This window comes from Paralichthys olivaceus, chromosome 9, assembly GCF_024713975.1.
Source record: "Paralichthys olivaceus isolate ysfri-2021 chromosome 9, ASM2471397v2, whole genome shotgun sequence".
NCBI lineage: Eukaryota > Metazoa > Chordata > Actinopteri > Pleuronectiformes > Paralichthyidae > Paralichthys > Paralichthys olivaceus.
Genome location: NC_091101.1, coordinates 7173310 through 7200768, shown reverse-complemented (window position 1 = coordinate 7200768; position 27459 = coordinate 7173310). Strand labels below are relative to the sequence as shown.

The following is a 27459-nucleotide window of genomic DNA, read 5'->3' as shown; positions in this document are numbered from 1 at the left end:
CACATAACATTTGTATGTCTTACTATACAGTGTCTTGATTTCATATACTATTTACTTTTTTACCTATACTATGACATTCTTGTGTCTGACTGATTACGTTTTTGTGACCTGCCATAGTATAAAACATATTTAGCTGGAGACAAAGCCAAGGTCACACAGACTTTATTCCTCATTCATCCGGTGATGTGCAGAGGTTCTTACACAACAAACATATACTTGAGGAGAGTTACACACTTCTACCTGCGTCAAACTGTCAACTGAAAGGGCCTAACTTACCAAACTATGCTGGTGCTTTAAATACATCCAATGTTTAACCCTGTTTGATCTAAACACCCACGAAAAACTGTAGAAATAATGCATTTCATCTCAGTAAATGACATTTTCAATTTAACTGTATGAATCCAGTCCAAATACATGAGTTTATATTGTAAAAAGAGCAGCAGGTACATTTAATCTCTTGTGACCCAGACATAAAAATTTGTATGTCTTGCTCTAAAAAGAAATTCCTGCACTAAGGTCTGACCACACAGGGTTGAATGCCAGATTTTTGGTTTGCATGCAGATCCAGACAAAAATGTGTGGTCTTGGTGAAATGACCTGCTGGCTAGCAATGATAACAAGCAGCCCTGAGGTAAGCAGGCAAAATGAGCCTTTTTGTGAAATGTCATCTTGCATGAGCCTCTTGATTGAGTTCAGCAAAACTGGACACAGGCCGGCAAAATATTCTGATTGAAACTCCATTTTTCAACTGAACATTATGATGCAAACATGCATTAAAAGAGAAAAACTGCTCTTCTCCTGGGTTAATGTTTTATCTGCACTGCAGATGTGATAAAATGTAAACTTCACTCAATATTTCAGATTTGAGTGTGCAGATCTGGTTTTGTGTTCAGTCATGGACGCTGGGTACAGTAATGACAGCCTCTAGCTCTTTGTCCAACTCGTTGATAATGTGCATCTCTGGCTGCAGGCCTTTGCAAGAGAGGGACAACTCAAAGTTCAAATACTGATAAATAATTACTTAAGCTCAAATAAATAGCTTCATTCACATACACTGTATATTAGAGACCAACTTTAAATACACATATTAGGCTGAATTTATATCACAGCGGAGAATCTGAGTAGTGACCACCATCTAATCTCTCTTACAACAACAGGGAAACACAAAATAAGATGAAAGGCAACAGCAGCTGTAATTCAGACACATGCTCAAACATGAATATACCCCTTTACAACACTAAGCTAAAGAAAATGAGGGCAAATGCTGGATGAGACACTGACAGTTGTCATGATTAAAGTGCAGTGATCGATGTTGGCAGTGTTGGATTGTGGGTCTTGTACAGACCAAAGAACAAAGCTAGACACTGTATTTCAAGATAATGCACAATTATTCAAATGAACGGTGCTTACTCATCAAGTACACAAGAGTCCAACACAAGTCATAATGTAACGTGTGCTGCTGGAGATTCCCTGTCATCGGTTTTCTATTGGTAAAATGTTCTCTAGACCACATGGGATATTATGTTGCTATATTGTGGTCGGCTGCTGGGATGAATTTAGCAGCAGGGATGACTCTGCCTCATCTCATCTACGTCTACTGATCCATCCAGCAGCTTGACTGTTTTACTGGGAGCAGACAGGACAGGCATATGAGGAAAAAGGGACAGGTGTGCAGAATAGAGTGGCTTACAGGCATGTATCAAACATGAGCCTCAACTAGAAAGATGTTGAAACAGCCGGAGTGGGCTCAGGAGTAACTAACAGCACCAGATGGAAAATATGAGGAGTGTTACTTTTACTAACAGGGCATTTGACCACCATTTTCTCTCATGGTAGATACCTAAAAGGCCATTTCGGAACTTTTACTAAACCTGTGACAGTTCAAGGATGATTTGTTGCGAGCTTGTTAGCAAGACCAAGATATACATTTTCTAATAATAGTGAAGAATCCTCTAATACTGCATTACAGCTATTGCCTTTCACAGGTGTGGCTTCGTATTGAATATGGGATGAAGCTTATCTGCCTTGTACATCAACCTCAGTGTTGCTTGTTTAGTTGCATTTATTCAACCTTATCTGGATTGGCCTCCAAAGTACTCTGAGACATGTCCTCGTCTGCTGCGATGCTACCAGCTTCAAACTCAGAACTGTCTCTGCGGGGACATTACAGTTATCACAGACTCTGGCCCAGTGTTACACTTTGGAGATGATGGCTAAAGGAGGATGTGATGGTGTGGCCTACAGCTCTTCACTCTCGTACAGCGGGGCGGTGTGCTGGGCGGGGCTCTCCACAGTCAGCACAGGCACGTGGCTCAGAGAGGACAGCAGCTTCAGGGTCTTTGAGGCAGGGGGCGCTGTTTTGATGGCTGGGGCTGTGCGAGCTGGGAGGGGAACAGGAAAAGGAGCGGTGACATTCGACAATAGTATTTTTGTTTGTTATGCAATTTGTTGGGATAACAATGATTCGAAAGTGTTCATAATGATCAAAAACACATATGTTGTAATGTAACGGCCGTATCAGCTAACTCATCTTTAATTTTCTTCCTCAAAGATTATTGGATTTAAAGCAAGTTTTAGAAATATATTTTAGTTATACCTACAGTTGTTTTGAATAGCTAATGTAAACAAATCAGAATCATGTATGAGTGATTTTACACTCACATGAAATTGTGTCTATACTGAAGCGACAGCACTGAGTAATCTCCGGCAGCAGGAGAGAGAATCTGCTTTTCAATCAGTTTTTACAGACCTGCATGTTCCACGATTATTCATATAAAGAATTGACACTGTACGGCACTACTGGTGTCACTACCAACAGCAGCAGCAGATTTGACTGGTGGTTGGACTCATGCTGAACATTCTTCTCATGTGAGGTGAGGTGTCTGAAAATAACTCCTATGGACTGCACGTCACAGCACAGGACGGCCCGGTCAGATAAGTAACCAACACACAGTTGTGTTGAACAATGGCTGCACAGTTCTCCATGTTTCACCTTCTTTCTTTGAACAAACAACTATTTCTTTGTTTCATTCACTGATGGATTTAGTGTAGCAGCGGGTACAGTGGGACGGTGAGTGTTTAACAGGATGAATGTGTGTGTCTGATCTTTAAGGCGTATCAGTGTTCCTTGATACAAACATGTACGTGTATGATCGTCACTGTTTTCTCTAAAGGTCAGTCCCATCTGTGTGCAGCCCCCTGATTCTTGCACATGTGCAGACTATAATCAAATATCAGTACTTTTGTCGCATAGACTCAAAATGGACAGCATGTTGTCTGACAAACACCTTTCACAGAATAGACCAAAAGTGTCAAAGAGGTCCACTGTAGGATATCAAAGGGATCCAAGTCCCTGTAAATGTAACAGACAGTAAAATTTGAGCTGCAAATGAGAAATGAAATAAATGAATAAGCAGTTTTCAGACTTGAAATCCAGAGGATGTCCGTATTATTGGGTTTGGACTTTCTTTGCCATTCACATATGTAGAACGCAGCAGGAGATTCTCCGCTCAGACACGTTTACAACAAAACAGAAGTCTATGGAGTCTGTGGAGTGTTCAGGTGAGGGGCGACGCAGCAGACAGAGGCAGGATGTTTATATTTATTCCACTGCAGAGATCACATTATTTTCTCCTCAGCACATCAACACTGGCATCTGCTCTTAGAAACAACAACACATCCACTCGCTTGTGATGAATCCTGCTCTTCACATCGGCTCATTCAGAGTTTGTACGAGTGGGCTGGTCCGAGAAACTGTGCATTTTCACATACAGCCCTTCTGCAGAATGTCAGGAGATTATCTGGAGATCAGGGCATGTCTGAAAGCAGCTATACAGAAAAGCAGATTTGTAAGAATATTCAGACAAGGTGTTAAGGTGTTTAACAGTGAGCCAAAACACACACTTGTATTAGTCAAATGATTATTAAATGTGTAATACCTTCATTTAGCTTTTGTTTTAGCATTACACTGTAATTCATGCACACTCACAACAATGTGGAAATTAACTCACTGCAAATTCCGCTGATGATTGAAGAAAGTTCACTAACTGTGACTCTCACATTAGCTGCTTTCAGACATGCACTGAACTCTGACATTTTCAAGAGGGGGTGTTTATTAGAACGCAAATGATCGAGTGAGAGGCTCCAGACTTTCTCCTGAGTCTCTCCTGCCAGCCCCTTAGTAAAAACAGAGAATGTGTGAATGTGCCCACGTAATAAAACAACAGGAGATCCTCCGGAGGATTCACTGTGAGCATGTGGGATAGTTGATGGTGCTTCCAACATGTGACAGATGCTAAAATGAAAAATAAAACAAAAGGAATACAAATATCTCAGGATGGAAAACTAGTGTCACACACAGAAGAAACCAACAAAGATGTTAAGACTTGAGGTTTGACGATGCACTATAAACAAAAACATGTGATCCCTTCAGTGGTGCTTATACATTTCGCCCTAACTCTGTCTGCTGCACCACCCTTCCTCTGAACACTGGAAATGTGTATTTTGTTGTGAACAGGTCTGAGATTCTCCTGCTGCGTTGTTCATGTGTGAAAAGTAACCTACGGAGAAAGTTAACACCCAATTGTATGGACATCCTCTGCCAGTAAAAATGGCTATACAAGATACATAAGCCACAAGTTGATATGTACACTCTAAACCTATGGCAGCCGAGGAGCCTCTCTCTTGTGAGGTCCTGTTCAGCTATAGGATTGTAATCTAAACTCTTAACTCACTTTCAGCTTTGCTGCTCAGCTGAGCAGTGCAGCTCAGGTGTAACAGAGGGTCAGGCACTTTTCTGTGCCTCTCACTCAGCTCCATCTCCACACAGCAGCTGGTGTGATATGTGATCGAGCAGAAACCCAATAGCCGTGTTGTATTTTCACTCACCGGTTGACTTCCTCTATACCTTTCACTCTGGCTTGGTGATCATGCAGTATACTTTAGGTAAGCTGAACAGGTCGATGCCTCATATTGATATATATCAAGTTTCCGCTTGTTCCAGAGTGTGGAGGTGGATTCAGCGCAGCATTGAGCATACAGCACTCTCCATCTGTTGTTTGATTTTACAGCCAGGGCTGCTATGGTAACTACCAGGCTATCTCGTAGAAGAGATAGCTGAGACGGGCCCTTTATGGCCAATTTGCATGAACACACAGTGGACTTACTGCCTACATCCAGCCTAGCGTTGCATGTGGACATGCCAGCTTCATTAATGGCGGAGAGCGTGTACCACCCGGCATCAGACTTCAGCAACCTCTCTATCAACAAGCACTGCCGTCCTGAACCGTCCTGGTACAAACTGAGACAAAATTAAAATGTTAGCACTTGATTCACACACTGCGCTCAGTGTCAGAATACAGGCAGAAACCCGACCAAAAACACAAACACACTTAACAGGAGTCATTAAATGGTGAATCAGTGATTAAATGAGGCCCTCCACTAATTGTTTGATATGATTGTATATGTTTAATCATGAGGACTAGTCTGTGTTGTTTTTGTGAAAAGTTGATGGTGATTTGAAGTTCGAGAAAATCTTGAATTAAGACCGACACCACAAATCCTAATCATGGATCCTGTTGGCAGCTGATCATGGATTATGTTTACAACTAGAATACTTGGATATACAATATGCCAACTCACATATACTATTATTACTGGCAATACTACTATAACTGCATACTATTTGTATAATACTTAAATATTGACATACTTCTCCATTTATGTTAGACAGTCTTTTCATCAATAACAACAACAAGTAAATAGTTCTTAACATTCCTTCAAACAAAACGTGTTTATTAGATGATTTACCAGATTTTGATTTATCAAGTAGGACATTTACAAACACCCACCTCATTCTGTTGGGGTCAATGCGCAGCATGTCTTTATCTTTCTTCCAGAAAAGCTGTGGAGGAGGGGAAGCGTCCACTTTACACTCTAACCTAACAGTGTCGCCCTCTAGAGCTCGAGAGTTCAACATCTTCTGCACAAAGGTGGGAGGACGGAGAACTTCCTGGGCTGAGAGAGCAGAGGAGGTTGACTGAACTCATCAGTGCAGCTCACATTCATCAACCACAGAAAATTGAACATGATTCCAACAAAAACCTTCCCAAGGAACTGTAGGTATAATTAGGTTCAACCAATAAGACTGTTAAGCTGCATCAGGCTGAAATTCTACATAAAAACTAATTTCAGCCTAAATCTAGCACTTCTAACTTTACCTATGACGTCGAGCCTCATGGTAAACCTGCTCTCCCCAGCTCGGTTCCTGGCAACGCACTCATACACACCAGCATGGTGCACTGTGACAATCTCTATGATGAATGAGTGCATCCCCTTCTCACACACCAACATCTTATGGTAGTCGTCTGGACGAATGGCTTTGCCGTCCAAGTACCAGCAGACATCTGGTGTAGGGAGGCCTCCGACCTGAAGAGAGGAGCGAGGTTTTTTTATTTTCACTTTATTTATCCTTAACTTGACCACACCACTATCACACCTATTTATTGAGTGAGATACAGTATATACATAACGCCCCGACCTTGAAGCAATACAGACACAAGTGTATTAATAAAGCTGGAACTGTTAGGACCCTGGTGTTACTGTGTGTGTATGTGTGTGATTCACCTTGAAGTCAATCCTACAGAAGCGTCCCTCCTCCACAGTGAGGTCTGGGGGAATCTGTAGGAAGCGAGGAGCATAACATTTCTCCTGGATGTCTGACCCCTCATTTCCCCTCTCATCTGTCCCTGAGTGGTGCCTCCCCCTGTAGGGGGAGAGAAAGATTATTTATTTATAACCACACTTCACCTCACTTTCAATAACTGAATTTTACAGTCCACTAGCTTCTGCATACACAAACACACACACACACACACACACACACACACACACACACACACACACACACACACACACAGGCATTAACTGTTCTGTTCCTGTCCTCTGACAGATCTGCTGCTGTATGAGGAGCTTGAGTCACTATCATGTATCTCTCCTGAGAGATAGGTTCATTTATAGGACACTAGGATTTTGATGAATACCTCTCTAGATTCCTGGATAGATAAATACTTGCAAATACTTCCAATGCTTTGAATACCATAAAAATAATGTTGTGTTGCAAAATGTTTAATAATTCAACTGGTGGTTCTCACCTCAGTCTACAAATCCGATCAGACAATTTAGTTTCACTTTGCTGCATCTCCTTCCTTGATGCAGCAAACTGGCATCGGTAAAAAAAACAACTTTACCCAGAAAATAGTAACATACAGTATATTTGTGTTTTAAGAGGGCAACTTGGATATACTGTATGTGAACACATCACTGCCAATTAGAAGGTTCTTTAATTAAAAAAACTGGATTGTAATATGTTATTCTATTCTGTAATGTAAGGGTTAGGGACTGCACAGAGCAGCTCAAGGTTCAGCTGTGTCACATGGTCACAAGCTGGTATTCATGAGCTATTTTTAAATGTAGTTTTACAGCAGCATAGATGGGATAAATACAACCATTCTGAAGAGGAAATCCTATTTTCAAGATTGTAATGTTGAGTGCAAACTTTATAAATAAATATCAGCAAAATGTATGCATAAATTGTATTTACCATAATCCACCTGTGTGTCTTCCTTCTGGTGATTCTGGCTGTTACAGAAAACAGATCAACAGAGGAATTATAGGTTAGAACTTTTGAAAATATCCATACTGGTAAACAGGTTGACAAATTCAAGGAGAGTGTGTGTGTGTATGTGTGAGTGTTCTGACACAATACTCCTGTTGTCACCAGTGAAAGGGGCTCATTCTCAGAAAACAGGCTGGAAATAGCTGCTGACAAACCGTGTTGGCTTGAGAGGACATGTGTGTGTGTCCCTGAGTGTGTACTTGCATGTGTTGTGTATTGGTGTTGTGTGTGCATGAGTATGAAAGACAGAGAGAATAGATAGCACAAAGCCCTGCAAGAGGTGCTTTTGGACATCACAATTCTGCACACACACACACACACACACACACACACACACACACACACACACACACACACACACACACACACACACACACACACACACACACAAGACAGCTCACAGTGGCTACTGGATTTACTGTCGGGCTTTTTCAGATTTGGCTCTGGAGCCCAACAAGAGGCCCTGAGTGGAACCAGTCTCCCTGTGCAGCCATTCAAACCCAAATGACTGTAATAATGTGTAGGCTTTACTTAACAGCAAAGTGAAGCTAATGGCTTTTGGACAAGAGCCAACATAAATCTCTGTCCACTACGGTCAGCACTGCAACACACATCAGTAGAATCTGAAACACACCATGAGTAGGACTGTTGTGATTATTACGATGTCCAATGACAACATGAAAGTTTGATGTCGTACCTGGTCGAGTTGTGAGTCTGAAAGATTGTCTTGGTCAAACATGTAGGTGGCGTTGTCTGGACCCAGCAGCCTACGAGCCATACGCTCCTCATAGGACAGTTTCTGTCAAAAATGAAGCTTTATGCTGTTGAATTGGAATTTGTCACACACACATAGAAAGTGTGCTGTGATGTGTTTTGGTAAACTACTATGTTATGTTCAAACAGACACAGACTGCAGTAAATGCAAATGGGATAAGTGTATATGTGCAAACATACCTAGCAGGACACACACACACACACACACACACACACACACACACACACACACACACACACACACACACACGCACACACACACAGAGGAGAAACACACCTGGCTATTTCTCCTCCTGGACTCCTTTGAGCGCAGCTTCTTCTCCAGATCCTGGATGAGGGCGTCTTTAGAGCCCTGGATGTCTTCATCTGTGGAACGAGAAGAAGAAGGCCGAGGAGCTATAGTCTTCTTCAGAATGGGCTTGGGGAGGCTGTATGATAGTGACACACAATAAACAGAGGGAGAAAGAGAAGATGAAGCAAAGTAGAATTAAATGCATTCACTTTGGACACAGCAGTGAGTATTTTAAAGTGACCTCTATGCTTGCTTCATGTTTTTATTGTATTTTACTGTATTGAATATAAAGATGGATGGTGTATCTCAACTTTCTCCCACTATCAAGAAATGAAGTAAAAATATTCTTAATCTGTGCGTATCAAACTGATGTATCCTGTGACTCACATGTTAGGCGTCCCCTTGTAGCTGGCGGGTAGAGAGACCACAGCAGGTGGGACTCTGTTCTGACTGTTGGGAGTGTTGGGTTGTTGAAGGGAGGAGGAGGGAGAGAGCGGTGAGCGGGGGAGGGATGGGGACACTGGGGGAGGCTGCTGAGAGATGAGGGAAGGTGAGGAAGAGATCCTCATGGGGAGCAAAGGGCTAGAGGGGGACAGGGGGGAGCGGGAGGGGGAGATGGAGGGGAAAGGAAGGTTGGAGTTGGGAGACAGTTTGGATGAGGAGAAAGGGGAGGAGGAGGACGGGGAGGGCAGCACAGAGCAGAGGTAGGCAGCGGGTGCTGACATGATATCTTGGTTGGCTGGCAGGGTGGCACTGCCTAAGCCGGTGGCACTAGGGACACTGGGGGTGAGGGTGATGGTGGAGCGCATGGTCGTGCGGGGGAGAGAGGATGAGGAGAAGGCTGGGAAAGGCGAGGAAGCAGCAGAGGACGAGGGGGTGGTAGCGGAGGGACTGAGCAGTGGGGCGGTGGAGGAAAATGGAGGCACAGTGGAGGAGGCCGGGGTGGAAATGGGAGAGCTGAGGCTGGAGGACGAGGGAGAGGACTTGCCCATCCCATTGGCCTGGGTCTGAATCTGTGTCTGGGCGGTGGACTGGTTCTGGTTCTGACTAAGGCTTAGAGACTGAAACTGGGACTGGTTCTGACTGAGGCTGAGAGACTGAAACTGGGACTGGGTCTGTGCCAAGGACTTTGTCACTGATTGACTTTGTGATGACTTGATTGTTGCTTGACTCTGTGTCTCTGTGACACCGAGACTATTCTGGGAGCTGTTATGGTTCTGTTGGGAGTTATTCTGGTTCTCCTGAGCCTCCCTTAGCACACTCTCATAGCTGGGTGCCTGGAAGGCCGGCTGCGACTGAATGAAATGCCTCGGCCGCTCATAGTTGAAGGCACTCGGAGGGAAGGTGCTCGGCTTGAAGGTCGGCAGATCTGACAGGTTCATGTTGTCTCCTCCTGACTGGGAGGACTGGGAGAGAGAGACGTGACACAAAGTTATGAAAACTCAGACACAACACAGCAAAAGTAATATTCATGGAGAAGTTAAGAGCATCAGTGTTGGAAGATGTTTGTTCTTGTCTACTAATAACAAGAAGAACTCTACGTTAATGAACTTCAATAGACACATAAGTATGTCTATGGACATGGATTTAAAGTAAAAAGTTCATAAAACGTTCTAATCAAACTGATGTATGTTCAAGTGTCATGACTTACTGCTGAGACTGACTTGCAATTTGCAGAGAGCCTATGACAGGACCTTTACACCTCTAATCCAAATCATGATCACTATTTGGCAGACATTGGCCCAAAATGACGTCAAAAGCAGAAGAAGGCAGCAACCCTATCCATTTTAGCCTCATTTTTGCACAACAGGAAGTAGAGACGCATCATCCATCTTTTTATACTGCCTATAGTAAATCTTAAGTCTTTTCCATTCAAGCGTTTGAACATAACACACAAAGACAGTTGTTACGTATGATGGCAGCAACAACTCATAAAAAACCTCTCAGACAAGACAAAACGTAGAGTGAGAAATGTTCATACAGTGAAACTGAGCTTGCTTGGGCTGAACAGCTTGGGTGTCTGAGCTTTGTCCTTGACTTGAGCTGGTGGTGGTGGTGAGGGTGGCAGGGGGGGGCTGGGGGTACAGGCTCGGATGATGACCTCTGGTGACCTTTGGCCTTCTGAACTCAAGGCACTGAACTCTTCCTCGCCGCGACTGAAGGGTCTTTCAGAGGAGTGGCTGGACGGCTGAGGTGCTGGAAAACTGACAAGAAACGCACAGACATATTAGGTTTGAATGTATTTATAAAAGATACAGGTTCCAGGAAAGGAAGTGAAGAGGGAGACTGATGGGTGAGCAACATAAAAAGCCATCATGAAAGTCCCCCACACAGGTTCTTTCCACAATCCTCAGATCTCCATGCCGTTCAGAAACCTATAAAGTCAGCTACACATGGAAATAATACCAGTAATCTAAGAGCCTCAGACACAAATTAAGAATGACACTGTTTTTAATTCAAGTGGTTTTTCCTAGACGCGTCAGGGATGAATACAAGGTATGGCTGCTGATAAAAGTATGGACAGAGCAGATGCACAAAACGGCCTTGTTTAACAGTCAGGCCACAGGTGCCACAAAGCTTGTCTGTAAGTTGTTTAGAAGCTACGCAGACCAAGGGAGCCAGAGCATCTCTCCGACAGACAGATAATATAATTACACCACGGTGTCAAAAGTAGGTCAAACATGCAATTTATTAAGTAAATGTATTTGGCCATCTGCGTTTCCTGTGAAGGGCAAAAAATGCTTCATTTGTCCTTTTATCTTCAGCGAACTCACCAATGTGGCAAATATCTCTATGGGCCAGCACAACATTCACACTGGAAACCTAAAGTTCCAGTTGACTGCAAGCTCCTAAATCTCAAACATTCATCCAATGAACATGCAGATCAAAAACTCCTGTTTCGATCATTCGACTCAGTACTGGTAATGGTCATGTGCATCTTTTAGAGCGCAGACCTCCACCAAGGAGGAGTCTTTGTAAATCTTATAGTTAATCTTATATGCTGTTTAAAACATGATATCTGCTACAAAGTCAAGTAAAGTATACATCAGATTACTGCATCCCATGTACAAGCTTGATGACTTTCACTCAATTATTTATAATAGTCCAATTATTTATGTTATAAATGTTCTAAATAAGCTGTTTTGTTATTTATCAAGTGATTTTCATTCTATGCTCATAACGATAAATCACAATCCTCACTCAGGAGCAAAAGTCAGTCAAACCTAAAATAAAATTAAGTGTGACATTTATCATAATTGTAATCGATATCAACTGATTTGAATATTTTTTATCTTTTATCTTGCCCTTATATTCAATTCAATTCAATGCTCTAGGCACTTTACATAGAAGGTCAAGACCTTAAAATCTTATTAATATAGAGAAAGTCAACAGTTCCAACAATGAGCAGCACTTTGGTGACTGTGGAGGAAAAACTCCCTCATTAACAGGGAAAACCTCTAGAACCAGGCTCAATGTGGGCGGTCATCTGCCTCGACCGGTGTGATACTAAACACAAGTCTGGCACTTGATGTGATGGAGCTCAACCCCCCCACACACATGGCAGCAGTGCACTAGAGTAGACTGAACAGAACAGAAACCTTGGTGGATGTTTGCACTCGAATCAACACATTTGCTACATTTCTATTTGGTCAGATTGGATTGGAAACTGACAATGAGAACAGGCTCGTGGTGTTGAGACACCTGGGCAGGTATCATGTGAAACTCAGAGTCCTGGTATTGTGACACACATTTTAAAGTGATGTCTAGGATGGCACTCAGTAGAACCTCACCAAGTCCCCTTCAATTCAATCAAGCTGCACCAACCAACAAACAAACGTAGCAGACGTAATGATGAACTATTGGTTTAAGCAGTTTCTCCTTAGAAGAGGAGTGTAAACATCCAGCTGGAGAAAACTATAGTATGAACAGAAAGGGAAGAAAAGTGGAGCAGACCAACAGTTGCTGTCGACATAACAAACAGTGGTCGCCATGTTGCCCCCGCATTCCCCCAGAGCTGAGTCTGCACCAGCTCTATACTGTTAGTCACGGTTCCAGAGGGCGATTCATTGAGTACCATGACTGACTCAGATATTTACCATCAGGGCCCAAGTGATGAAAACATGACTGCAGATTGATTCCAGTGTGGCTGCATGGCACAAGTGAGACTTGTCTAATGAGAGTTACAGATCTCATTCCAGTAGTTTCGTGTCTGTAATAACAAGCCTAGCTCGTCCTCCTCTTTTCTGCTAGAAAAAAATTCTGTTCCCATGACTACCACGTCGTTGGGGCTACGCAGGAGTGTAATGACTGTCTCTTCACTCTCTCTCACACACTCAATTACACATACCCATTGTTTTTCTGTATTTCTCCTGAGGGCACAAACCCAAGGCAGTTTTTTTTTTTTTTCAATCATACAAACACCTCTGATATATGACCACTGACTGATCATACTGCTGACGCCACCTCAAGGAAACACAGTCTAACCTTTGAGCTGATGTGTGAATGTCTAAATGCTTTTAGAAACCACACCAAGGCTAAAGGACATCAACAACCAAACTGATCACTCTTTTTCCAGATTATCCAGGTATGTTATGTGGTGTAATCAAGATTTTGTGCATTGGAACATTCATTCATTTAAAGTGAGACCTGTAATGACCCGTTCAAGATTCAGATTTATTACCTCACAAAAAACAAGTATGAAAAGTAGAAGTAGGACTTTTCTATACTGAACTAGATGAAAATTATATTATGATTATTATTACCAAGGAGGTTATGTTTTTACCCTTTTCTGATGGCTTATTGGTTGATTTGTATGTTACCAAGATTATGCAAAAACTACTTGATGGATTACCGCATACTTGGTGGAGGGATGCAGAATCAGTCAGGGAAGAACCCATTCAATTTTGGTGAGGCTCTAGATCAGGGGCCAAATCCATTTTTTTTTTATCACTTTCTTTAACATTGTGTGACAGGAAGTTTTTAAAAAACATTTTCACTGATTTTCTAGGGAACAATTCAGGAATCTTGATGAAAAAACTCAGGCACATCTAGAGGACTGATATCTGTGAGTGAAATTTGGTGCGGCTTGATTGAACTTAATGGGACTGTCGGGCCTTGGCGGAGTTATGTGCTCTACTGCGTGCGTGCCATTCTAGTTGATTATGTTGTTCTACATAACCCTACACATCTTTCTGCTGTTTCTATACTGACATCTCTCATTACTAATCAACTTGTATATATACGCTGCCAAGGCCAATACTGATATATCTGTAGTGAGCTAATATTGGCTGGTATTATCCTGACTGAGCTCTAACACAGATATTTTGGATTGACGGAGCAGCACCAGCACAGGTGGAGATAACAACATTAACAATGGCTCCAGTGAACTGTGCCGGTAAGCCAAGGCAGACAGAGACAAGCATGCACAATATGCACACTGCAGGGACTAATGTTACCAACTAAAAGTCAACCGTTCCTCATCTTCTCTCCTCCTGAAAGGGTCGACAGCGAACATACTAATGCAACATGCTAACATTGGTATCCTCCAAAAAACTCATCCATGACTATTACATGTGCTGCAGTAGCTTTAAATGTAACTATGAGACAGTAATGTGTGTGAATTATTGCTGCCAGGGCATTCGTCTCTCTGTGTTGTGAGATTAAGTGGGCAAAGCTATATTAGTCTTGGAATTCGGACATCAGCTGGCAGGTGCAGACACTATACTGGTGACCCAACCCTTTTGACATGCCCGTGCATGCAGGCACCCACGCATGGTATTGTGGGTAGCAGTACATTAAGCTGTAAGTCCTCTGACCGATGACAACAGAGGGACAGAAACATGGACACTTATCAGAATCTAGAAGCAGAAAAAAATGGTTTCTGATGGATCCTAAACTCTTCCAACATTACAGTGAGATACAGTACATTATTCATACAGTGTTTTTGGTGACAGTGGGCGATGACTACTAAATTAAGTGGAAAGGGTTAAGAGTTTACACCAACAATAAAAAAAACAACTGATGAAAAAAGATTTCAACAGCTGAATCTTTACGCAGCCATAATAAGGTCACAGTGTCGTCATCTATCAGAGACTGTTTATTATTGAGAGGAGAAAGCTCAGCGCAGCACAATCACCACATGTCCCTCATCATAACATAATCAGTTAAACCTCGAGTTGGTCAGAGAACCTCGACATGACCTTAAAAGCCAGACTGCTGCCAACAGTTTGACAACAACTGCTGTTGTGTGCAGCTCTGAGGATGAGGGGGCTTTCTGAAGGACACAGACGCCATGTCTGCAGTTCACATTACAGATGAGATCATGGTCCTCCACACTGATATAGAGCGGACACTTTACACTCAGACATATTTCACACCATTAAACCCTCACTGGATCTGGATCTGAATCTAAACCGAAGTGTCCAGTCAAACTTACGGACGTGAACAATAAAACACAGAAGACACAAAAGCTGAGAGTTGTTGAAGTAGCACCTGTGCACACACCTGTGGTATTTTCCATCTGATGGGATTTTGCTGTTTAATTAGCAAACATCAGTGTTTGTCACAGACAGGGAATGTTTTGCCGGAGCAATGTCCGAAAAACTGCAAAACAATAATGTATCCACACGCTTGAATCTGATTGTTTCCATTCTCTATGACTGCATGTGAATGCATCATCATCACATCTATTTGGAAGCATCTGTGAAAACCAAACACTGCCATAAAATTATTATTTTCTACGACAGGCAGTAACACATGAGCTGATGACCACTCAGCTTCAGCTCATGCAGCAGCAGCAGCACAATACAGACCCATTTCTGGTGGTGGACCCTTGAAGCAGCTCCAGTCAGTGTCTCCTCACACTCAAGTTACAACCACACCGGGAATTCACAGCCACAGACAAATGGAACAAACATGTATTTGTATTTTACAAACACAACAGAGTTTGTAAAGTCAACTTTGAACCAGTCTTACTTTGAACTATGAGCAGGCTGTTTGAAATACAACCATGCAGACAGAACTAACCCCCAAAATAGACCAAAGTCCACTTTCCAAGTGCTCTAAACATAGTTTGACCTTTTAAGGAGGACAGCGCATATTAAGTTCCCATGATATAAACTAGTAAGGACGAGTTGAACTGTTACATACTGAAAAGTATTCGGGTGAAACGCTGGTAGAGAGCGGGGTTAAACGCGTCACTTGCAGAGAGCCCGGCAGAATCTCCTCTTACCTCGTCGGAGGTGTCAGCGGCGCGTCCCCCTCCTCACACTGACTCCCTGCACGAGGAGCGACCCCACTCCGAGAGGGGCGCGAGCCTGCAGCGCCACAGGTAACAGCGCGCGCGCTCGCACGAGAGCGCCACGGGATGTGAGCGCGCGGACCCAGCCGATTGGCTCAGCGTCGTCAGCGCACTGCTTCAGTTTATTCTAGATATTATTATAAGTATCATTATTATTGTTGTTGTTATGGGTGTTTATTTAGTGTTTATGTGCAGAGCTTTAAACAGTCTATGGTGCAGAGTGAAGTTAAAACACGTTGTGTTCATCCTACCTGGTTTATCTACAGTGGATATTTTAGGGTCAATGTTTTTCATAGAGTGAAACTGATTTTGCTTTACTAGTCTTCACATGTTTGGTTTATATATAAGTAAGAATGATTTACTTAACTGCTGTTAGGTAGACAGATATTTGTGGAATTAGTAGGTATGATATTTCAAAGTAAAAATAGAACTTGCTGCGTGGCTGTGTGCTTCGGAAGTCGTTAGAGATGCATATGGATTTTTCAAAAATCATCACGTGTGCACAAGATATTAACTTGCACACAAAGCTAAGAAAAATCTTTTGGGGCTCAGTAGTACAGTTTTCATCCATTCAATTAATTTTAATACCAATAAATGTTCTAAAGCTGTACTTAGTTATTTTAGTAATAGTTGCACTTAACCTTGGATTCTAATTATATTTTGTTCTCATTTGATCTCATTAAGTAAGTGTCGGTAAAAATAAATAGAAAGAGGTGAACTTGAAAATGAGCTTGTTCTAGACCAGAATCATACAACAGCGACCTCGTCTGGATACAAAGAAGAACTACAATGTTGTAATTAGTTAATTTAATAAAAAACGTTTCAATCCTGAACAAAGGAAATAAAAGGTTGTAATAATGAAAATGACTAAATGAGTGATGTCATGAATGAGTCAATGAATAAATAAATATAGTCTTTCATAAACTAAAAACATAAACAGTGCATCCTTTACAGTTGCAACAGTTAAATCATAATTGTAATTAAACATTTTAGTTACTGACATTGTCTTTATCACAACACTGCAAGATGTAAAAAAAAACAACTGTGTGGCAAGTGAAGAAAACTAATGACAGGGGTCAGGGGTCATTCCTGTATGAGAGCAATGAGTGCAAGAATACATGTGACTGTTTTATTGATTTACTTATTGTTTGTTTGTATTAACTCAAAGTATGAGTACTGCACTTTACTCTAAGCATCTACATATACAATGAACTGCACCGTAAAATAAATATTATCATCACTGGTTTGAAATAATGGATTTGTGCATAACACTGAGGTCAGTGCCATATAATATTTAAAGATACTGAGAGTGACGTCTGTGTGTGTGTGTGTGTGTGTGTGTGTGTGTGCCGTCATACTTACTCCGCAGCAGGCATGTTATCTTCTAAAGGGCTGTCGGGCCACTCAGGAGGGGGCAGGTTCATAGAGTCAGGCAGTGGAGAAGGGAAGTCGTTGCTGCCCAGTCTGGTGGACATGTCCTGTTGGAACACGGCCTCGTTTTCCTGTTGGAGAGAAACTGCTTCCTGCTGACGAATGGCCTCGACCTCCAGCTGCTCCTCTAGGTCTGCATGGAAGGGAGGTGATGAGATACCGCTAAAAACAAGACTGATCATTTTCATTTTACTTCATGATGGTAAAGTCTTACAGGCGAGCTTCTTCTACTGTATATGAACATGGATGAGCACATCTCACCATTAAAAACTTCCAGTACTGCTGAGCAGGAGTCGGTTCCAAAAGAGTTGTGGGCCACACATTTAAACAGGCCTGAGTCTTCTGGAAATGCCTCAGTGATCACCAGTGTGCACAGCTCCTCTGCAGAGGTCAACACCAGAGCATTAACACTCAACACATAATGAAGGACGGACGGATGGACGGGCGGGCGGACACAAACACATGCACAAACAGGCACACACACGCACCCGCGCGCACACACACGCACCCGCACGCACATCCAGTGTCTTCAAGGCTTTTGATGGTTCGTGGCACACAAGGCAACAAAATACAAGTTATGAACTCAGTGACCAGGGATCTGTGAGATTAACTGATGTTTATTCTGTCACTTTTTCCCTGAAACAAATCAGTAGCTGTTTCCAAATCTTCTGTGACAACATATTCCCAAGATGTGTTTCTCTCTTGTGTCCACATGGAGCCGCTAGCTCACTGAGGTAAAAATCAAAAGGTGTTCCAAAACCATCTTCTTATTTCATCAAGTTGTTCCAGTCCTCTTTAGCTTCTGGCCCCTTAAAATGAAACAATATCCCACGTTCATCATTATTCATGGTTTAAGTCTAGACGTAGGTTGTGGGCAGTCATTTTTTTACACTGGTGATCTGTCCAGGATGGGTTAGGGTTAACCCCCACCTCTCATCCAATGCCAGCTGGGATCAGCTCCAGCTCCCTAATGACCCTCAAAGGAAGAGGTACAGATAATGGATGGATGAAGGAGAACCATATTGGGAACCACCTCTTTAAAGTCATTAGTATGAAATCATTATTCTGCCCTCACCTGGCACTGATGCAGAACTGGCTTCTGGAAGAACAAAGAGAAACCAAAGTTAATTCTGCTGCAGTGAAAACACAGTTTTACATTCTGCTCTTATAATTGAACAGATCTACTGTGAATCCAAGTTGTAATGCATGTGACATTACAGAAATGTGTAGTGTATATTATTGAGGTGAGATGAATGTGTTTTACTTTCATGGAAATCATAATTATGCTTAATTAGGCATCGTCTTCAGTTTAATACTGAAGTACTTGGATGTTTAAAACAATGTCTCTGATCTCACCCAGTGTTGACCATAAACTCCAGCCCCTACAGATGCTACCAAACTTCACTGTAGTCAGGGTGAGGGACTGTAGACCTCCAAATATCTTTTTGAAGTCAAATGAATGACTCAACTCATAAACACAAACTTACTCTTGCGTAGAATCCTAAAATCATCTGAGTCCAGTATTTTTTCATCCTCTCTGTACCACATGACCTGCAGAGGTGGAGTTCCCCTCAGTCTGCACTCCAGGACCACCAGCTGGCCCTTCACTGTGGACACATCATGCAGACACTAGGCACCAAAGATGACGACGATGATGATGATGATGATGATGATGATGAGTGAACAGACAAGGATACAGATTAGAAGAAGAAAAGGACGAATTAGAATAGATTCATATAGAATCTCTCTTTTGCTCTCTCTTTATATATATATATATATATATATATATATATATATTTGTAAAGATAATTCAGATATTTTACCTTAACAAATGTAGGAGCCACTCCAGTCCCTGAATACGGTTGATTGTAGATGGGACTCTGAGTCTGGATATAGAGAATTTTCTTATTTAATTAATTAGCTTAACAATCACTTTATGTCTTTAGTTATTTGTGTAGTCGTGCATCTGCAACATTATAGAGAAACAAGTCACAAATGTTAATAACATATTTACATTATATATTGCACATTTGCATGTCTGTCAAATGAGCTGATTTACCATGATAAGAAGCACCTACCATTTGAGGGCTGACACACAGCGGCTGCACCAGGCTGGAGTGTCTCTGAGCCAGGAGGCTGGAGGAAGAGGAGGAGCCCGAGGAGCAGTGGAGGAGCTCTCGTGAAGAAGATGCAGAGGAGGAGGAGATGGTCAGAGACATGGTGCTGGTCTTCTTCTGCACCCTCTGGACGCTACACAGGCACACACAAGGCAGTAAAAACCAACAATGAAAGGATTATATCAGTTCGTGTTTGTGCTTGTCAATGTGTGTGTGTGTGTGTGTGTTTGTGCGCAGTCAAACTTACTGTGCCATGTTTCAGGCGTTCCAGGAGGCAGTGACTGAGGTTTGCTTGACTCTATAAAGACAGGAGCAGAGCATCAAACATCTCACACTCACTCCAACCACAGCTTCTATCACAGTGCTGCAGACACTTGTTACTGTGGACACACAAGTCTGAGCATGAATCACCACATGAATAATAAGTAAGGTCTTGAGAGTGTGCATGGTCAGTACAAGTTTAAGATCTTGACCTTCTATGTAAAGTGCCTTGAGATAATGCATATTATGATTCGGCACTATAGAAATACAATTTAACAGAATTGAATTAAAATCCATACTAGGATGCATAAAGTGTTGAACCAGCAGTGTGTGTGTGTAGTGACAGATTGTTGGGAGTAAGAGACAGATGTGACATGTACAGGTTAGAAGCATATTTAAAGGGTCAGTGTGTAGAATTTAGTGACATATAGTGGAGAAGTTACATGTTGCAGCTGAACACCCCTCACCTCCCCATCTCCTTCCAAACATGAAAAATAACCTGTGGCAGCTTGAGTTGTCATAAAAACTCAAAAGGTGTTTAGTTTGTTCAGTCTGGACTACTGTAAAAAACATGGCAGCCTCCGAAGAGTAAACAATGATAAACAAAAGAGATGTAGCATATGATCTGCAGTGAGACAGGAGTTAATGTTAAATACAAGCCGTCCCTGTCTGTTTAAACTGAAAACTAGCACAGAATCAGTTTGCTCTCCAGGACAGAGATGATCCAAAAAGCACAGAAGAGTCTGTCCTGTGGTCTGCAGCCATTGACTTCACCAAACACTTGGAGAGGAAGATGTGCTGATTGAATGTGAAGGTCTCCCTGAGTCGCTCCAATAAAAGCGAATGAATAATGAATAATAATCTATAATAATAATAATGAATAATCTGTTATTGTTTCTTGCTGTTGATTGAATTTGTATTGATTTTCAAAATGTGATACACTTTTAATAATTTTTTTAAAATGCATTTTATATTTTCTCAACTAGGCTAGGGTTCTTTATGAAGAAATACAAATAGGGCAGGTGTGGCTGCTTCCAGTCTGTTCCTTCTTAAATGTTGCTGAACAGACAAAGTCTAAGAAAATGATTCGGTGTTATTCCAGAGGAAATCCTTTTTAGAGTAAACACATGGCAACATGTTCTTCAGAGGGGACACCAGAAGGTTGATATGATTCTTTCATAAACTATATACACTTAATTCAAATATTCAAAACAAGCTGAAAAACAGATTCATTTTAACATGGACATACAAAGACAACAAATACAAAATGAATTAAAATAAAAGTTCCATGTAACATAAAGTCGGTGTTCAGGACACAAACAATAGTATGTGGTCAGAAAGTAAAAAAATTGTTAACTGGTATCAAGGCAAGTTTTTTTTCATGAACACACCCACATCCAATTTTTCCCCATTTAACCTTGTGTTCTGTCGTATATTTGTCATGTCTGACGTTGCAACATGTGACAGAAACTGAACCTCATTAACTCCTTGTCCCTGCTCGCTCTGCTCCACACACAGCAGCGACAGCTGGCTCAATCTTCAGATACAAACCATTCAAATGGAATTTCCATAGGATCCCTCCTGTGACACTGTCGCATGCTGTGTGTTCCTATAAGCTCTGTCACAGCTAGGACAATAAATGCATCACTTCCTATGTGCCAGGCTACTAAGAGGCCTCCAGTGAACGGAGACTTTCATGGTTTTACAGCCCTGTGGTGTGGTGCTCTGTCCTGGGCCCAGAGAAGGAGCTGACAGAGGAGGTCGAGGTTCAAGTTTCCAGGCTAAATAAAACTCTCCTGCCTCCTGAGCACAGCACTGACTCTCTGACCAGAGACAAATCTCACTGTCTCCATTAACAAGACAAATACAGACAAGCAGAGTGGGGTAAAATTCATTTTCACTCCAAACGTCTCTTTTCTGAGTTGTCTGGTGTCTCTCCGTCTGTCTATAGAAGAACATATAGCACTTGTACTAACAAACACAAAATGTTGCAGCTTAAGTAAAAATAGCTGCAACATATACATCATCCATGTGTTCATCCAGTTTTCCCCTCAGATAATCGCTGCTGACAGGTGTGTGTGTGTGTGTGTGTGTGTGTCTCATTGTTAATACAACAACAGCTGCTGCTGCTGAACCCTTCATATCAATTGTCTCTGTGTTACATAACCAGAGGATTTATAACAGTATTCACAGAGTGCAACTAATCTGTTACCTGGCAAGCAATACAGAGGATAGAGACATGCAGGAAGTATTAGTAAGGATAAAGATGGGTTCACACACGACACATAAGCTCTATGGCTTTGAGCAAAGCCACAAATCATTGAATACATTTCAAAAATCTGTACTTGTTTAAGCACAATGCATACAAATTGTCATGTTTATTATGAGTATTGTAAGGTAGAGATTTGTTTTTTTTATTTTTTAAGACTACTGACAGCACAGGGGTACTTCAGGGGCCAATCTGATTTCAACTGGGGCCAGGGGGACACTATATCCGCCCCTGACGGAAGGTAACTACAGATGAATCATAGATATCAGTCCCCCACATATTGATTTAAAAAAAAAAAAAAATCCATACTCAGATACTAATTGATACTAAACATTTGTATCTGATTAAATAGAGATACAGATTTGTATCGATACTAACAGTGCGACTTCGCCTCCTCCAGGTGACACAAAACTTCACAAAACACAGCTACCGACAGGCAGGCACACAGCCCCTCCCCTCATTGGCTGAACACATGAACGCTAGTTGACGTTCACTGAGCTGGTGTAGCCTAACTTAACATGACAAGTGCTGCTGCTGAAGGGCCTTTGCAACCAGTTTTAGTTGAAAATGAAAAAGCCAAAGTGCGGTATGGAAGTATTTTGCATACAAGGAAAATGACCAGGGAAAGGCTAAGAATGTTGATAAGTTAACAAAGTGACAAAATGCTGGCAACGTAGTCGAGTAGCACAACAAACTTGGCGAAGCATCTTTAAGACCGATGTGCATCTTTGGACAGCCCTTTTTTTAAGAGGGGCAGTTTGGTGTTCATTATCTTGCCAAGGCTTTGGCATGCAGATGTGGAAGAACAGGATTGAACTGCCAAACTTCTGGTTAGTGGATGACTGCCCTTCCCCTCGGCCACAGCCAACAAAATGTTTCTCTCAGATTGAAGCTGAGAAAGGTCAACCAGCAACTTGACATAAACTGTGATATCGATGTTATTTGCCTGTATTGTTCTAATCTTTATTAAAAAAAAACGTATGCCTCTTAAGTGTTTGCCACTTTTTACCCTGTGGTATTGAAAATGGTAGCAAGTATCGAGTATTTTTCCAGGTATCGAGTTTGAAATTCTAGTATCATGAACACCCTACTAGCAATGTAAATGAAAGTGATAAAAACATTCCTGGATTCCTAAACTTCAAGAAAATGGGTTCAGTAGTTTTTGTGACTCCTGCAATCAGAAAACGCAACCTCCCTGGAGGAGGTGCTACCACTGGCGACCAAACTGGGTTCACTGCACCCAATAAACAACACTGGTGACCTCAAGTCATGTGTGGAGCTGCAGGCTGCTTCTGGATCATAATGCAAGTTTACTACACCACAAATAGCTCCAAACGTACCCACCTGCAGGGTATTCTGGGAGGTATGTTTCACACGTTATTTATCAATATGTCTCACAGTTTTTAATCACACCACTCATACATTGTCAGCACAGTCATCAGAGGCAGTTTGGGGGTTCAATATTCAATATCTTGCCCAAAGCCTGGGATCGAACCTCCAACCTTCTGGTAACACCTATCCACAATCCACCTTGTTAAATATAAACAAACCACCCACTGTGTAATTCCAGCCCTGCATGCAACACAGTGACGCCTCCGAACCCCCAGCAGGTCTGAGCTGGGGACAGATTTAGCGCAGCAGTGGCACATTGTGGCAGTAGAGCTGGATGTGTTGAAATCTACTGGCAGGCAATCATTGCATAAACTGTGGGCTCTCCTGTGATTGACATCCAAATCTGTGGAGCAATAACATCAGCCAGTGGACTTTGACTTGTAGGCTAAACAAGAGTCAAAAGGACAAGAACGATTCACACACACACATGCTGAGTGTGAAACTTTGCCGGTGTGTGAGCTAAACACACTCTCTATACAGACACATACATCACTGAGAAGCAAAATGACAAAAACAATAGGGTAGGAATGCCAATTGACTTACATTTTCTTTTAAGATAAAATTATTAATCACCAAGACACCATATAAGTTGTGTTAAGTTGTGGACGGTTGTCTTGTTAACTTGTGTATTAGTACTAGTATACAACTAGTTATGGGTGGAACAAGAACTTCACTGAAAGAAAAGCTCAACAAAAACATTTGACTGATGAGGAGGTGGTGCCATCACTGAAGAGATCCCATTTTGGGTTTCAGATTTATTTCTGTACTTAAACCTAACTTGAAGATTCTGCACGTGTGTTCAAACTGTTGATATACAATTTAGTTTCCAGCATATTAATGGCATATTAATATCACTTTTCTTATTAAATGTATTACATAAATTGTTTGGCATGTCTCTACATCATGACATTAATGATCAGGTTCATTATCAGACTGAAGAAATTGTGTTTAAAGACAAACTATGGTCTTATGTAACTCCATTCTCGTAGCGTTAGCTTTGGTATCCTTGTACAACACATGGTCTCTGATTCCTCTTTTACAACACAATGAGCAGGTTTTTAAATGTGGGTAAATCGACCAAAAAAGGCAATTGACTACTTTCCCATTGCCAGTAGAAGAGTTTTCAATTTCCCCCCCTATTGCATCCTGGTCGAAATAACAGACGCACCAAAAGCTGAGGAGCTCCTCCCAAAGTCATCACTGACGATCGGAGCCAATAAAAACCTGTTTCTGCTGCCGAGTCATTTGACCTGTGACTGAATGTTGGTTGTATCCAGTAATATTACAGACAAAGCCGGTGTTAGTGGGTGTTGTTGGATTTTTTTAACCAGAGGAAAAGGGGGTTAAAGGGGAGGAGACAGGCCACTGCAGTACCTCTGAGGAAAGGACATTATTGGACGGGATGTGTCACTCTTCATTTGTTATGGATACTAATCATGGTAATGACATAGCTTTATCACCTATGCAAACTTTGCTGCACATCAACTTCTCACTTGCATCATTCTCAAAAACCTCTTAACCCTCCACCTCTCCAATTCTCCCACCTCCTCAACTTGTCTGCTTGAAGGACCGATTTAGCCCGGACTCAGTCACCTGATCTCTCTGTCCGCCAACCACAGAGCTCAGCGGTTAAAGACAGTGTCAAACAGGCACATATATAACTGACACTTTTCATTTACATCCTTACCAAACGGATGTAACAGATTTTTCATCCAGTTCAGCAACAGTTTGCAGCTCTGATGTGGACAGTACACACACACACACACACACACACACACACACACACACACACACAGATATACAGATAGATAGATAGATTTCCCTCCAGACTGATCATCTTAGCTGTCGACTTCGTTCTGACAGCCGACTCATCTAGCACTGGCTGCAGTATCAATAACAAGCAGTATCAGGAATCTTGTGGCCCTTGACCAACTGAATTACAGCATTTGATTATCTACCAATCAAAACCAAGAGCACAGAACTATAAGCCCTGACACTCTTGAACCCTTCCCTATTGAATTTCCACACTGCACATAAACATTGTACTGATAAGTGCTGATGAGTGACAGACTCCTTCACGATACAATTGTATCGAGTAGTTAAAATCAAAGTGCAGATGAAGCCACGTGACAGAGGCCTGCCGGGCTACACCTTTTAACACAGTGCTTCCTATCAAATCTTCCCCTTCCTTACCTGTCCGCTCTTTTCCCAGCAGGATCACATACAACAACAATGGCGGCAGATGTACTGATCCAACGGGAATGATCCAAAAGCTAAAAGCAAAACTGCTGTGTGACTCTGTGGCTGCCAGTCATGGCTTCACTGCCGGACGCTCCCTGCTCTGGTTGAGCTGACACACTGATTTACACACAAACACACAGACAGGGGCAGATGTGTGTGTGTGTGTGTGTGTGTGTGTGTGTGTGTGTGTATGTTTAGGGGGGTTGTGGTGGTGGAATGGGGTTGGGGGAATCTGAGGCTGGTGGTGGGGTACTGAGGGGGCAAATTTAGAGCGGAGTAAAGTGTCAACAGTGACGAGCAGCACTGCAGGGCAGAGTTGCAAGTGAAAAGAATCCTTACACTTGCTTCACCTGCCCCTGCGTTGGCTCAGTGTCTGCAGATGATGTCGAATCCAAAATGACAGAGATCACTGAGGTGACACGGCCGGGAGGCTCGATGACCTAACTTCATCCAAGAGAGTGAGGCAGTGGCCAGGAAACCTGTGACTGGTGCCAGTGAGTCTTCAGGAGATATATGAGACCCCTGGAAGAGGGAGAGAGACAGAATGGGACAGAGAGAGGGAGGGAGAGATTAAAAACTCACAATACAAACAAAGAACTACTAAGAGGGTGTAGTGGATACTCACCACCTGTCACAATAAGCCCTTGTCACTATATCTGTGAACTCACCTGTAGGAAGAAGTGTAAGAGGTTATTGTAAAGGCAGGTGGACTCCAGCCCTCTAATCTCTGCGATCCAGCAGCAGCGCTCCGTTTTTCCACCGTGACGACAGCCTGGCGAAGACCGACTCTGATCATGCCTCAGCAAAAACAGCTCTATCCACAGTGAGGTTTACAAAACACTTGTCTGACTTCAAACTCAACATTTATACATATATGGTGTTAAATTAGTTCGACTGTGAAAACCACCTCAAATCTGAACAAGAAATTTTGGTTGAAGACTTACTGACGTCAACTATCAGCTTTAAACAGTAGCTTCTAATTTGAACTTATATATTATCAAATATTTTGTCACCTCCAAACTGCATGTCCATCTCACAAAAGTGCAAATACCAGACATTTTAGCGAATATGTTTTTAGGATTATCATACTTATGTATTAAATAATTGATATGGCACTCACACCAGATCCTTTTTCATTGCTCTTTGTTATTATACAAATGTCGGAAAAATGCGTCATGATGGTGTTTAACAGCTTTAAACACATCAATATGTTTACAGCGTCCATGTTTTTTCCACATTTCAACTTCAAACACATCAGAGTCAGAACAATGACTTCACAACTTAGGAAATGGGACCTTCCAAGGAGCATGTTGATGCATATTCCTGGAGGTATCTTGGTTCTAATGAAACATTCCATGCAATTGCATTTTGGGAATTGTAGGACCCAGGAGGTTTGAGCTCGAGTCATCACAGGGATGACACGTCAGGATCTTGTCCTGTAAATTTTGACCATTCTTCGAGCAATCAGACTCACAAGTCCCCCAACTTTCTGACCACTGTCCAGAGGGGATCAGAACATTTCTGACAGAGGGTCAACCATCCAAAGAGGATTAAAACCATCAGAAAGGATCCATGGCATGTTGTATTGAGCCTTCAGACGTGAGTGGTGTTGTTACATGGCGCTGTCCCCTTGACTGTTCGGCAAAGTGATAATGGATGGCTTTGCAGTTGCCTTGAATAGATGTTTTGACTTTGAAAGACAAAAGC

At 42.1% G+C, this 27459-nt stretch overlaps 1 protein-coding gene across 2 annotated transcripts; it reads right to left on the bottom strand.

Annotated features, from left to right (window-relative positions):
- Positions 1 to 146: 146 nt before the first annotated feature.
- On the bottom strand, positions 147 to 25884 carry myot (myotilin). 2 transcript variants are annotated; one of them, XM_069532090.1, is made up of 18 exons: positions 25705 to 25884; positions 19837 to 19887; positions 19551 to 19722; positions 19296 to 19358; positions 18960 to 19101; positions 18548 to 18571; positions 17734 to 17853; positions 17404 to 17605; positions 10723 to 10945; positions 9129 to 10147; positions 8727 to 8877; positions 8373 to 8474; positions 7601 to 7638; positions 6625 to 6763; positions 6219 to 6426; positions 5850 to 6015; positions 5166 to 5299; positions 147 to 2381 (listed from the first exon to the last, which is right to left on the bottom strand). In XM_069532090.1, the coding sequence occupies exons 2-18, from the start codon at positions 19842 to 19844 to the stop codon at positions 2239 to 2241; spliced, it is 3054 nt and encodes a 1017-aa protein (XP_069388191.1). In that variant the 5' UTR covers positions 19845 to 19887; positions 25705 to 25884; the 3' UTR covers positions 147 to 2238. The 2 variants fall into 2 exon arrangements, with proteins under 2 accessions (XP_069388191.1, XP_069388192.1); XM_069532091.1 differs by lacking the exon at positions 8373 to 8474 and having other exon boundaries at positions 25705 to 25883.
- Positions 25885 to 27459: the final 1575 nt, after the last annotated feature.

Bases quoted from the DNA above. Each gene is read 5' to 3' on its own strand.
- myot (XM_069532090.1), bottom strand. The intron at 18,572-18,959 runs GTAAGTTTGTGT...TTGTTCTTCCAG, and splicing joins TTTTAGGATTCTACGCAAGA to AAGCCAGTTCTGCATCAGTG. The intron at 10,946-17,403 runs GTAAGTATGACG...GTTTCTTGTCAG, and splicing joins GATAACATGCCTGCTGCGGA to TTTTCCAGCACCTCAGCCGT.